General features: G+C 41.0%; 1 protein-coding gene across 1 annotated transcript in view; it reads left to right on the top strand.

Moving 5' to 3' along the window:
- TENM4 (teneurin transmembrane protein 4) overlaps positions 1-13,968 on the top strand; it is a 209,140-nt gene that overhangs the window by 51,603 nt on the left and 143,569 nt on the right. Inside the window, exons 3-4 of the mRNA XM_044285413.1 lie at positions 4,055-4,301; positions 12,304-12,402. Coding sequence (XP_044141348.1) covers positions 4,055-4,301; positions 12,304-12,402 — 346 coding nt within the window. The remainder of the gene's footprint in view (positions 1-4,054; positions 4,302-12,303; positions 12,403-13,968) is intronic.

Below are 13,968 nucleotides of genomic sequence, written 5' to 3'. Positions count from 1 at the left end.
TGACTAATCAAAGTAAGCGGAGGTGGAGCCTGACAGGCCCCACCCTAGCTTACTTTGTGTTAGTCTTGCTGATTGGCTGAGACGGGTCACAAGGGGGGGAGGGCATATATGATGCTAGAGGATGTTATAAATGTAAAGGGGTGATGATATATTTAGTACGATAAAATTTCTTTAATCTGGAATTAACATTACCTAATAGATTCTGGATTATCGGATGGTCATCTCCTTGCCATATATGTCTCCCTGCCTGACCTCTCTCTTAACCAATTAACAAGCCTGAGAGAGGTCATATGACATACTACAGCCTGTACAAAGCTGGGCGGGGCTTATCAGTTTTAAAGGGACCCTCCCCTAGTTGTGATTGTTACAAATAGTGTCTTCTGTGATCTATACAGATAGCCACTGCCCGATTCATTGGTTTATGCGGATTATTTTGCATGAGATTTTAGATTTCTTTTCTATTGAATTGAATTAGATTTTCTCAATCATCAGATGCCGGATTAAAGGAATGCCTTTGCATAATTTTAGTTTTTGGAGTTGCTTTCTGGTCCTCGTCTGGTTGTGTAGGTCTTTATATTATATGGGTCTAGTCTGGAAATTCAAGGCATGATAATTTGATAATAAAATGCTATGAGCAAGCATAGTAACATAGTATATAATGCCGAAAAAAGACATTTGTCCATCCAGTTCGGACTGTTATCCTGCAAGTTGATCCAGACTTTTTTATTATAATTTATTTATATTTTTTTGCAAAAAGATAAATTTTTGTATCTGTGCAATAATACGTTTCTATCGGTGCAATAATGCGAGACAATTGCTCAACTAGCAATTACTTGACAACCTTTTTTTTAAACAAAATTGCCCATAATTTGCAGCAAAACAACTGGACTCCTCCTCCATGTCCAATCTTTTAATCTGGAATCATTATGACTTGATAAATGCCTGATTATCAGCTATTCTGGATTATCAGATTGGTAAAAAAATATACATAAAACTCCCCAACTCTTTCATATTCTGTGGCAGTTTAGCACCAGATTATTAGGCTTTTTCTGGATGACCAGATGCTGGATTAAAGGAACCTGGAATTGTTTTGTTAGCGATTTTCCCATATACGGTATATATATATATATATATATATATATATATATATATATATATAATTTTTTTTTTTTTTTTTCCCCTGCTGCTTACAACCTCACCCCGGGGGAAGCCCCTCATACGTGATCTCTATTGATGAATAAAGTATGAAGCTCTCTTTTTATGACTCTGGAAATCCCAGGAGACGCATGAAACGCTAGTTTTTATTTCTCGACTCCTCCGCCGCGCTTTTATTTATTTAATTCTTTTTTTTTTTTTTTTTTGCCGTTCATTTGCTGAATTAATCCCGTAAGCAGATTTTCACACATCCAAAGGAGCTCTTTTTTTTCTCTCCCTTCGTCTCTCCTTTTATCTCTTCGGATTTCTACGGATTCTCATTTGTTCCGACCAAATGAACGCCGTTCATTAACCCTTCCCTTGCCACCCTAATCCTCCCCCCATTGTCCGATTGTCCCTCTTTTATTTAAAGGACCCCCCCCCCCTCCCAAAAATAATCTCCCACCGCCACCAGTAAATAGGCGCGTCTTTGCCTGGCACAGCTAGGTGGGACACAACAATGTGTAGTTGGACAGATTTGCCAGGAGTCTGGAAAGCAGTAGGGTTACCATAGGATTTCCTGTTATTTAAGTTGAGATGCAGTTCCAGACACATGAGGGCAAAGGTGGTGCTGTTTTTGTAAGAAAACAGCTAAGCTTTTCAAATTTTGGACCACCCTACATTAGATGGCTTTTGACCAACCCTGATGTATTACACTGAATGTATGGCTATGGAGTTTGGCTGGACCAACTGAGGGATAAGTGGTGCCAGTAGTGTTGAGCAGCTTTTTAACTCCATAGCAAATAATAGAAACCTGTCTTCTGTCCAGGTACCTTTTTGGACTACTCATAAACATTAGATGTTGTTCCGTTGTTCCAGATGATATTGATTAGATCCACCAACAGGTTCTGGATTTTGTGTGTCCCAGTCAATTTATTTTAGGGATGTTCAGCACCAGTGGAGGCTTAAAACAGTGATCGTGAGGGTGCTGGGTATTGGTTCAACCTTCTTGACCAATTTTGGTAAATTTTGGTTAGTAATTTGGCTCCTACGTGGGATGCTTTTCTTCAATATGGGGGGAGGGAGTATTTTTTGTGTACTTTTGTGAACAGTAACTTTGGAAATGGGTCAAGCCAACCCTAACATCCCAGTCATTGGTACAACCATGGGGTTGATTATCTTGTCTATCAACGTGGACCAATTTGGGTAAATTTTGGGCACTAATTTGGCTTCTACTAGGGATATCTTTCTTCAAAATAGAAGGGAGAGGTATTTTTTTTTGTAATCTGGTACAGTAACTTTGAAAACAAATCCAGCCAACCCTATTACAGACATACCAGCCTCTGGTAGAACCACAGGATTGATCGCAGTCTTGTGGCTTCAACCGTCAATCAACATATTCCGGTTTTGGTAAATTTTGGATACTAATTTGGCTTCTACGTGGGATGTTTTTCTTGCCAATGGGTACCAGAAACTTGTAGAACCACAGAGTTGATCGTAGTCTTGGTTGGTAAGATGTGACCTAGACGACATCTTGACTGTTGCACGATCTAGCCTTGATACCGGCCATCTAAATGCATAGACATCAGAAACCACATTTCATGGTCGACATTTCCTCTGGTGACATGAAGAGGTATGTGGTACAGATGGCACCAAACTTAGATATTTCATGGCAGACCTTCAGATATTCATTAAAGACTTCACTCAATTGTGATGTTCTTGCCTTGAGGGAAGGAGGGTTCAAGACCTCTGTAATCCACCCAGTACTTGCCATTTTTGTGAAAAAGCCCTAGAGCTACTCTTTAACTATCATTATGGTCAAGCTGAATGTTACAACCAACATGCAGCTTTTAAAAAGTGCCTCAGTCTCAGAGTTGTGTTCTAATTCTTCTGATGTGATGTATTTTACAATGGAGACATTTTGGCCCATAACTTTGTTCTGCCTTAATGGAAAACTCCAATTGAAGAACATTTACTCCTCAGGTTTAGATCCAGGGACAGCTTTTTTCCCTTAAATAGCGCCACGTTTGTTCATGAGTTGTGTCTCCAGGACACATGAAAGTTGTCGGACTGCTCCATAGCCCCAAACTATGTTTTCTTTTGAGTCGCCTCATAAACTGGGCCGAGGATTAGTCTTCATTAATTGTATTTATCCCTTAATTACAGAAGAATACGTACATCATTATAGTAGTGTTTATGGCCACCACACCCCAACAGGACCACACAGGGTTGTCTGAATGGCGGCATTAACATTAATAAGGCTAGAATCATTTGGATCCTATCCTATTCAATAATCACATTGAAAATGTCCAGCTGTAACTCTAATAATACCGTACTATAGAATCGGATATAATTCTCCTTATTTAGATCCATTTTTGTACATGTAGTTATATTCTTGTACATAGGAAGCAGTATTATAGTAGTTATATTCTTATACATAGGAGCAGTATTATAGTAGTTATATTCTTGTACATAGGAGCAGTATTATATTAGTTATATTCTTGTACATAGGAGCAGTATTATAGCAGTTATATCCTTGTACATAGGAGCAGTATTATAGTAGTTATATTCTTGTACATAGGAGTAGTATTATAGTAGTTATATTCTTGTACATAGGAGCAGTATTATAGTAGTTATATTCTTGTACATACGAGCAGTATTATAGTAGTTATAGTCTTGTACAGGAGGCAGTATTATATCTACACTCACAGTACTACCCTATGTGATGATTTCTACAATCCTGGAGTCTTTAATTTGCAGAAATGCCTAAATGCACATAGACTTTAGTGGTTGATTTTCATGTCAATTGTTCCCCGTTATTTTCCATTTGCCCTTAATTATCTTCTTATTGTTCATTAATCACGTTACTTTCAGATTAAAATTAACGTTTGTGTTTTTTGTTTTTTTTAATGTTTTCCAGATCAGCCGCTGGGACTGCAGAACCATTTGAGACTGAGAACGCCACCTCCACCGTTGTCTCACACTGCAAACCCTCACCATGCAGCTTCCATCAACTCCCTGAACAGGGGTAACTTCACCCCACGTAGTAACCCCAGCCCCGCTCCCACGGATCACTCACTATCAGGAGAGCCACCGGGCAGTGCCCAGGAGGCTATCCATGGTCAAGACAACTGGCTTCTCAACAGCAACATCCCCTTGGAGACCAGGTACTTCTCAGTAGTTGCTGAAATATGTCAAGGTTGTTTTGAGTTGTGAATGATGACGGGTTTAAGACAAAGACACCATCCTGCTAATTGCTCATAAAAGGCTGTGAAAAAGCAATCAACACTGCAAGCCCTTGTTTTCTTTACAGGCCAAGCATGTGACAGGTAAAAGCCCTTAAAAGGGTCTATGCAAGTTTTAGAGTCATCCCAGTCCATCAATAGTCAGCTTATAGGACAAGCCCCAACAGAAGACACTAATACTGTGTCTTTTTCAGTAAAAGAAAATCTCTCTAAACCCACCTATAAGAGTAATGAACCCCATCCTGATAAAGAAGCAACTCCGCTCTGGTGTACGTGGGTTTGGATAGATCAAGGTGGACCAGCCTTGGTTGGACAATGTTTTTGAGCATGCTTTCTCCAAATTGACATGGGCACCTAAACCTGTGGGCTCTTCTCAGATTTTTCCTGAATTTGATACCATTCCTGCAACCAAAATATATCTATTTGTCTCTTTTTGTTTGTTTTGGCCACTAGGGGCTCTCTAAAGTTAGGCTGTGGACACTCTTTCAAGGGCATCTTCACCGGCAAGGGAACCCTGTTGAGAGTGATATAGTGGGGTACACTCTACTCTTATTAAAAAGTTACCCATGACGAGTGACTCCATTGTATTTTGGGAGCCTGAGGTAGCCTAAAAAAATACTTCCTGCGCTATAGCTCTCCCATTGCATTCTCTGCAGATCTGTTTGTTCAGATCAGATAATATAAATGAGCAGCACCCCCAACCCAAAACTTTCCACGGAGTCGTGGAGGGATCCTGGATCAGATTGAAAGTACTGTAGGGTTCATGATAAGCTTCTGCCTGGTGGGTGATATCTTAAGCTTCTCTTCAGAGATGGCTTGGAAGGTCTTGTCACCTACAGGTTTATTCCTTATAGTAGTCTGCTTAGTCTAGTACAGTGTCTCAAGTTGGTTACATTTATAGACTGGCTTTACTCCATCATTTTTCTTTGGAAGGCCAGGGAACTGTCAGCTAAAAATGTTTGACAACCTTTCATGTAAACGTCCTATCAAAGGTCACACTTAGCCATTAAGACCCCAATTGGACGTGCTTGTCTTGGAGCTCTCCTTATTTACATTTCTTCAGTCATTGAAGATACTTAAGACTCCCCTTTGAAGTATCCAGACAAATTGCTGCAAGGTGTTACCCTCTTCAGAATTTTAGCAAATTCTATGTTCGAAGAAGAGTTTCCCCTTTCTGGGTCAATGGCCGCTTAAAAACCATTAGATACGGTTGGGTTGTCCACGTGTAGATGACTACAAGATCCTCAAAACTCTTTGAGTTACAAATAACCGTGAACTCTGAAAAATTCCAGGTGACCTCCATCTCGGGGGTCACCTTCTTCTTCACTATGTAGAAATTAACAGGCAATTCACATTGCAGATTACACGCATAGTCGCTTAGTGACCACTAAGTAAAGCTGACATTTTATATAACACATTAATCAAAAAAAGTGGCTGGCCTCATTTTATCTAATTAGGCAATTATGACAAGCACATATATTACGAGGGTAATGTCCACAGGTCAGAACTGGAGATCATTAATTCTTGAAGCATGACCGATGCGGTTATGGAGAGAAGTTGCAGTGTTGTGTGTTTTTGGTTCACGGCTTGACCTTTAATCCCTTGAAACCCAAAAGGGATAATACCCTGAGAAGGAGTTTAGAACTTACATGATTGTAGCATAGTCATGTCAGGATGATCTATATCAACTTTGTTCTTGTACCCCTGGGGTGGACACCATGTTGACTGTTTTTGAGTCAAGGACTAGACAGAAACTTGGGTCATTGCTTTGAACTTCACCTACAAAGTTGTTTCCCAACTAACACACATTGCCTTAACTCTAGCTCTGATGCTGCAACTTGGGGGTACAATTTTTGCAAGTCTTTGACAATTGTAAACCATGACAGTCCTTGGAAATTTCCATGGAAACTTGGTAGGAAAGTTTTTCACAACTTGCATTCAGTTGCAGATGAGTTGCATCATGAGGCTAAGGGTTGTCTTGGGCATTACGTAATTCGCGTGTACGCCTAGTCCTCGCTTTGGAGGGTGGGTTATGCCTGTGCCTGTTATCGGCAATGTACCACAGTATATACCTCAATTTTTTTTTAACTTTTTATTGTAATTGTATATTTTTTATCTGTTAGTGTTCCCCATTACATTATACTTCTTGATCGGTCTTTGTTAGGACCATGCGTTGTGCCATTTTTATGTTATTCCTGGGAATATATGGATAAATTGACAATTTGAGGTTACCATTCTCATTGTCAGTGGGATATGTCTTAAAGGGGTTATCCGGGTAAAGATAATGATGACCTATGCTCAGGATAGGTCATTATCACATCGACGGGGGTCTGAGTCCTGGTACCCCTGCTGATTAGCTGTTTCAGAGAGCCGCTACGTTCAACTGAGCTCCCGGCAGCTTTCCAATCACAGCGCTGTACGTTGTATAGTGGTTGTGCTTGGTATTGCAACTCCGCCCCATTGATTTGAATGGGGCTGAGCTGCAACCAGGCCATGTGATCAATGCATAGTGACATCATATGGCCTAGAAAGAGGATCCCCCAACTGATCTACAGGGGTCCCAGGAATCGAGCCCCCGCCAATTTGATATTGCTGGTCTATTACGAGGAGAAGTTCTAAAACATAGAAAACCTCTTTTTTCAGGTCACATGGGTGAAAAACAGTTTTGTATTCACAATATTCTTTGGCACAATGTAATATTTTAACTACTTTTTTTTGCATATTTTTGTTTTAAGTTTTTTGTTTTTCATTTATGTTACCTGCCATATTAACGTTGTGCACAAAGGAACTGGAAGTAGAATTATCATCAGAATCTACATGCACAAAATTTAGGTAAAATTTTCAGTCATGGAAATTCTTTAAACACATTGGAAGTCGTCATTTTGGGGGTCTATTAATGCCAACACTAAAAAAGAATGTTACATTTCATATGAAAGTTGGTCCAGGGAGAAGATTTTTTTTTTTCTCAGACATGCCGATTCACTCCTATTACGCTAAACTGTTTTATGTCCTCTTCAGCAAAAAGGCTAAACACAAAAATACATACAGTTTTTAAATATGATATGAAATGATTCAGAGAGCAGAATGTCCATGTGGTTCTCCCAGAATTTGCTTATTTTGTGTCTTGCATAACAACCACTAGCCGTTTGCCGGTTGAGGGGAAACGTCGTCTTATCAACCAAATGCAGGACTGGACTGGGGCCTGTGAAGATCTTACGGTTCACGCAGTTATTTAAAGGAGCTAAGCGTTTTAGTCTAACGGCCATTGATCTGTGTATTTACGTTACATCTGAAAAGCTCTTCACTCAACGCCAAAGTGACCTGTAAACAACGCCAGACAAAAAGAAAAAAGTCATCAGAAAGTGTTAGGGACCTGTGAAGTGTTATTAACATGAATTAGAGCCTCCCTCTATGTAATGAATGGAGCGGTCATGCTCGAGACTGTCTGTGGCGGGGACTTCTCGAGAGCAGTAGGTGAAACCAATCAATGAGGCTGGTAAACTGACTGCAGCAAGGGCCGGTACATGGTACACGAAGAGCACAGGATATAAATTCCAGCAGCAAGTACAGTTCTGACTTGAATCAAGGTTGATAAATCAAATTATTCATCTGCGTTAAATGTTGAGCTCTACTTAAAGGAGAACCAGGAGAAATACTTCTCTAATATTTATTTTTAAATTTAAATAAATGAATTTACAAATGTGCCAGTCAGGAGTGACTTATTCCCTAGGTGTCAGTCAGGGGGACTTAGTCCCTAGGTGCCCGTCAGGAGTGACTTAGTTCCAAGGTGCCCTTGGTGGTGACTTTATCCCAAGGTGAACCTCAGGGGGTTATTTAGTCCCAAAGTGCCAGTCGGGGGTGACGTAGTCTCAAGGTAGCCCCAAAAGAGCCAGTCAAGGGGATGACTTGGTCCCAAGGTGCCAGTCGGGGGTGACTTGGTGCCAGTCGGGGGTGACTTGGTCCCAAGGTGCCAGTCGGGGGTGACTTGGTCCCAAGGTGCCAGTCGGGGGTGACTTGGTCCCAAGGTGCCAGTCAAGGGGGTGACTTGGTCCCAAGGTGCCAGTCAAGGGGGTGACTTGGTCCCAAGGTGCCAGTCAAGGGGGTGAATTGGTCCCAAGGTGCCAGTCAAGGGGGTGAATTGGTCCCAAGGTGCCAGTCAAGGGGGTGAATTGATGTCAAGGTGCCAGTCGGGGGTGACGTAGTCTCAAGGTAGCCCCAAAAGAGCCAGTCAAGGGGATGACTTGGTCCCAAGGTTTTAGTCGGTGGTGACTTGGTGCCAAGGTTTTAGTCGGTGGTGACTTGGTCCCAAGGTGCCAGTCGGGGGTGACTTGGTCCCAAGGTGCCAGTCAAGGGGGTGAATTGGTCCCAAGGTGCCAGTCAAGGGGGTGAATTGGTCCCAAGGTGCCAGTCAAGGGGGTGAATTGATGTCAAGGTGCCAGTTGGGGGTGACGTAGTCTCAAGGTAGCCCCAAAAGAGCCAGTCAAGGGGATGACTTGGTCCCAAGGTTTTAGTCGGTGGTGACTTGGTGCCAAGGTTTTAGTCGGTGGTGACTTGGTGCCAAGGTTTTAGTCGGTGGTGACTTGGTCCCAAGGTGCCAGTCAAGGGGGTGAATTGGTCCCAAGGTTTCAATCGGGGGTGAATTGATGTCAAGGTGCCAGTCGGGGGTGACGTAGTCTCAAGGTAGCCCCAAAATAGCCAGTCAAGGGGATGACTTGGTGCCAAGGTTTTAGTCGGTGGTGACTTGGTGCCAAGGTTTTAGTCGGTGGTGACTTGGTGCCAGTCGGCGGAGACTTGGTCCCAAGGTGCCAGTCAAGGGGATGACTTGGTCCCAAGGTTTCAATCGGTGGTGACTTAGTCCCAAGGTGCCAGTCGGGGGTGACTTAGTCCCAAGGTGCCAGTCGGGGGTGACTTAGTCCCAAGGTGCCATTCGGTAGTGACTTAGTCCCAAGGTGCCAGTTGAAGGTGACTTAGTCCCAAGGTGCCAGTCAGGGGTGATAGGGAATAAATCAGACCTTACTACCACTTTAGGAATAATTCTCCGGTGACTGGCAATTTGGGAATAAGTCTCGCCTAATGGCTGTTTGGGAATAAATTTATCCCTGAATGGCACTTTGGAAATAACAGTGCCAGTCAGGGGGAGATTTATTCCCAAAGTATCGTCGGGCTGCAAAATATATTAGAGTACATGGTGTTGCCCTACCTCTCAAAGACCACTGATATATTCACTGAGTACATTGCTGCAGACACAGGCATGAAAGAAGGGGTAAAGGGCAAATACTTGTATTATTGTTTCTTGTTATAAAATTATTGCATTGTAATAGATATTTTTGAATGATGAGTTTCATTTTGGATCTTAAATGTAATCTTTTTCTAATGCTTCTGCTGAATATCTGTATTCCATTTTGCCTTCATAATTTAGCTTTCAGTGTAATCATCCGTCATCACGTGCCTCAGTATTTTATGGCGAACAGTAAAGATAGCAATCCACTGCATTTGTGTTCAGTTCTGTGGCTCCTTTAAATTTGTTTTTGTCAAATTCCCATCGGTTCATGCTTCTCTCAGCACCCCTCACCTCACCTTGGCCCTCTATTACAATCATTGCATTTTCAAGCAGTTATGTGGACGTAATTATTTTCCCCAGCTGTCTTCTAGTTAGAAAGCAGTGACCCAAAAAAAAAACTATAGAATTATTACAGATTGTGAACCATATAGCGGGGTCTTTCATCAGACATTCTTCAGATATTTGCAGTGGGACACAATTTAAAAGATCAGAGAGTCTTGTCATCTCATCTCTCGGTGAGATCACACGAGTGAGAAACAGTTTTGCATTCATAAAAAAAAAAAATTATATTTTTTTGGTACAGTGTAATATTTTACTTAACTACAATTTTTACCTTTTTTTATTTATTTTTCACATTTTTTTTGTGATATTTCTTTCTCCCATTACTGGTATATGACATGCCATTCTAACTTCATGCACTAAAGCACTTGAAGTAGAATTATCATCAAAATATATATCTAGAAAATTTTGGTAAAATTTTCAGTTGCGGAAATTCATTCTATACAAAGGAAATTGTCGTTTTTAGGGTTTCTTATTGCAAACAATCTCTAAAAAGGGATCCTCAATAACATAACATTTTATCTAGACTGGGATAAGGCAAGGAAAAAGCAAAAGATGTTAGGCCCCATGGCATTTGAGACCCAAGGCACCAACTTTTATTACTAGTCTTTTGAGTGATGTACAGTTTCATTGTATTTTTCTCAGCAGGCAGTGCCTTAGTTTGAAGGTTTACATAAGTAGACTCCAGAAAAAAATTAATGACATCAGCGGTTTCTGTTACGAGGAAAATTTTTAAAAACATTAATTCTGAGTCCAAAATGGCCACTTTTACATCTCGCAATACTTCACAGGTGCCGAATGAACTCTTAAAGAAGCACTCCTACAAAAATGTATATTTTCTGACCATTTAGGAAGGTACATGATGTGAAATGTACTGAAGGTAGTTTTCTTACCAATGCCTGTATTTGTGAGCTATCCCCTCCCTTCTGATCCTCATCTGTGTCATGTGACCAGCACACTGTGACTTTCCAAATAACACAGCATTTTATGTGTGGACAGGAAGCCAGTTTCTCTAATGTATTTCTATGGGAGCCTCAATGTCATTCTCATAGGAATGAATAGAGAAGTAACTGACTTTCTGTTCTGTGTCAGTTGAGGAAGCAGAGTGTTGGTCAGTTGGTCACATGACATAGCTGAGTATCAGAAGGGAGGTTATAACTCCAAAATCCAGGCACAGGTAAGAAAATTACCATCACTGCGGCTTACAGCATGTATTCTTCTGACAGGTCACAGATTTAAAATGTTTGTGGGAGTGCTTCTTTTAAGGCCCCTTTACACTGATCGATGGAGCACATGATTGGTGGGTAGGGAAGTATTCCTTCCTGACAATTACCTGCTCATTTATATGCAGCGATCTCCTCCACAGTATGGTGAGGAGTGATCCCAATGCTGTTGCTCTTCCTCATACAGAATCGGTGTTCTCATCACTATGGAAAGCCAAGACTTTCACCCAGCACTGAGCCAGGTGACATTACCGGCACAGATAGGTGTTCTTTAGTGCTGCAGAAGGCTGTTTTGGAGATGGGTACTGTGCAAAGTAGCCTCTGTTTCAGTCAGTGCTGGGCATACCATAGTGATGAGAATCCCGGTACGTCACCAACACAATGAAAACACATCCTTGTGCTGCGCAATTGCAGCGTGACAAGGGAAATGCCCGTATGCTCCACTCATATGTAGGCTAGAAATAAAGAGAAGGATATTACCAAGATCGGCCTTAAACCTGGAAAACCCCTTTAAGGCCCCTATAGACTGCTTGATGTTTGAGCAGATTATCGCTATTGAGCATTCGTACAAACACTCGTTAGCAATAATCTGCCAGTGTAAAGGTGCCACCACTTAACCGTTGAACGAGCGAAGAACTTGTTCATCAGGTAATAGGTCTGTTGGCGTGGTCGCCTAAATCATCGTTTGTTAGCGATAATCTGTCCGAACATCCTACAATCTGAAAGGGCCTTTTTAGGCCATACCACCACGCATGTTTGTCCACACCACAGAAGTGATGTATGGATTCCCACTGTACACAAGGTAGCTGTGAGCCCAAAATGAACAATGGAATTTTTTGTAATGTTTTTGGATGAAATCTACTTGGAGCTTTACTTAAAAATTACTGGTGGAAAATATCTAAAATGCCCATTTTATTTAATGACATTTATATTTTTCTAATAAAATTAATTACAAAGTGAATGGTTACCTTATAGAATTGCATATTTTGATGATGGTTTTGCTGGTGGGTACATTTTAAGAGGAGGTCACTTCATTGATGCATGACTCACGACCTTCATTCATGTTTCCATCTGTGTGTAGAAATATAGCAAAGCAGACATACCTAGAGACATTGCAGGACAACTTCATTGAGATGGACATCCTCCCCACCTCCCGACATGACGGTGCTTACAATGATGGGTATGTGACACATCCTATTAATTGTGTGCCATTTGCATGACATCATCCACCCAAACCACTGCACTTACCCGACACTGCTGGCTAGAATTACCAAGATCTGGCACTGCTGAGGACGTTTACATGGCAACTATGAATCCAAAAACCTTGTAGAGGAACCACAGTAGTCCTGACCTATGGGGAGCCGCTAAAGAGAGGAGAACCCTGAAGCTCCTGGGCCACCTTCCATGTCCCATTTAGAATACTGGTGTCTTTTTCTTTTTTATGTGGCCTTTGGGTATTCTCAAGCACTTCAGGGCGCAGCTACAGCCTATGCATGCACCATTTGTAGCTGTGCTCTTCTAAAAATAATATAAATTAGCCTATATAACATTTTCTTTTTTTTTTTTTTTTTATCTATTTATGGTTTATAAATTTTCAAGACTTTGATCACCAATGAGTTGGTGAGAAGACCATGAGTGTTCCTTTATTCTTGCACATGATCTAGATTATGGTTGGCCAACTATATTTTCTGGAACAGACACCTTCATCTTCTGTCCAGTCCTGAGATGTTGAATAAGATAAAAAGTCTTATTGTACATGCCCCTAGTTTTGTTGAAAGTTTACATCTTTTAAGTGCCCAGCAGTGCCATGCATTTTGGTAAAATTATCATTGTGAACCCATAATTTGCAATCCAGGAGACCAAGTCATGGTATATAATAAAACAATATTTTTTGGGTTAAAGCTCCGGCCTTCTGAAGTGTCAGGTCAACTGTTCTATTACTTCAGTGTTCAGAATTTTCAGTCTAAACTGTTATTGATTCTCGACTTGAATGAATCTCATGCTGAGAATTGTCTTCGATCAACATCAGTTTCGAGAATTGTTGAATGCCGATCTTGTGTAGTTGAGTTACAAGGACCATCGGTTCATCAATATGCAAAATGTGGATTTCTAAAAAAATAATTGCCAATACGCTAAAAAAAGTTAGTGCTTCGAAGCCTAAGCTAAAGGTCGCCATACACATTAGTCTAAAGTTCTTCAAAACTAATCATTTCAACCAAAACTATCATTCATTGGATGACATTTAACACTGAGCGATTGTTTTAGCTGACAGATGACAGACATCACATGAAAAGAAGTTGGCTGTGTTTTTAAAAATGTCATTCGATAGTTGCTAGTTCTTGACTGCATATGGTACAGTCGAAATTACATGAATGATTGTTCCACGAAAGAACCTTCCTCGGTGAAAGAGTATTTGTCCTGTGCCCGGTTTCATTGTGCATGTGTGGCCAATTTGTACAACTAAAATGTCAGTGGCTGCATTGCTGGAACGATCTTTCACCAGACGAATGTTCATTCAATGGTTGTTCAACCATCAGCCAACTTCTATCTAATGTTAATGGCCACCATACAAACCGGGCTATGCTCAATGAAATTCTACGCTACGTGTCTGATGTTGTTCGAAATAATTCTATTTTCAAAAAGTTTAAAAAAATGTATCTGTGGATGGTCAATTGCTTATGCTATAATATAGGAAATTCCACCCAATGGGACACATGCCCTCTGTATTTCTCTTTCTTATATTCTG

Source organism: Bufo gargarizans, chromosome 3, assembly GCF_014858855.1.
Source record: "Bufo gargarizans isolate SCDJY-AF-19 chromosome 3, ASM1485885v1, whole genome shotgun sequence".
NCBI lineage: Eukaryota > Metazoa > Chordata > Amphibia > Anura > Bufonidae > Bufo > Bufo gargarizans.
This window is presented reverse-complemented; position numbering and strand designations above follow the sequence as displayed.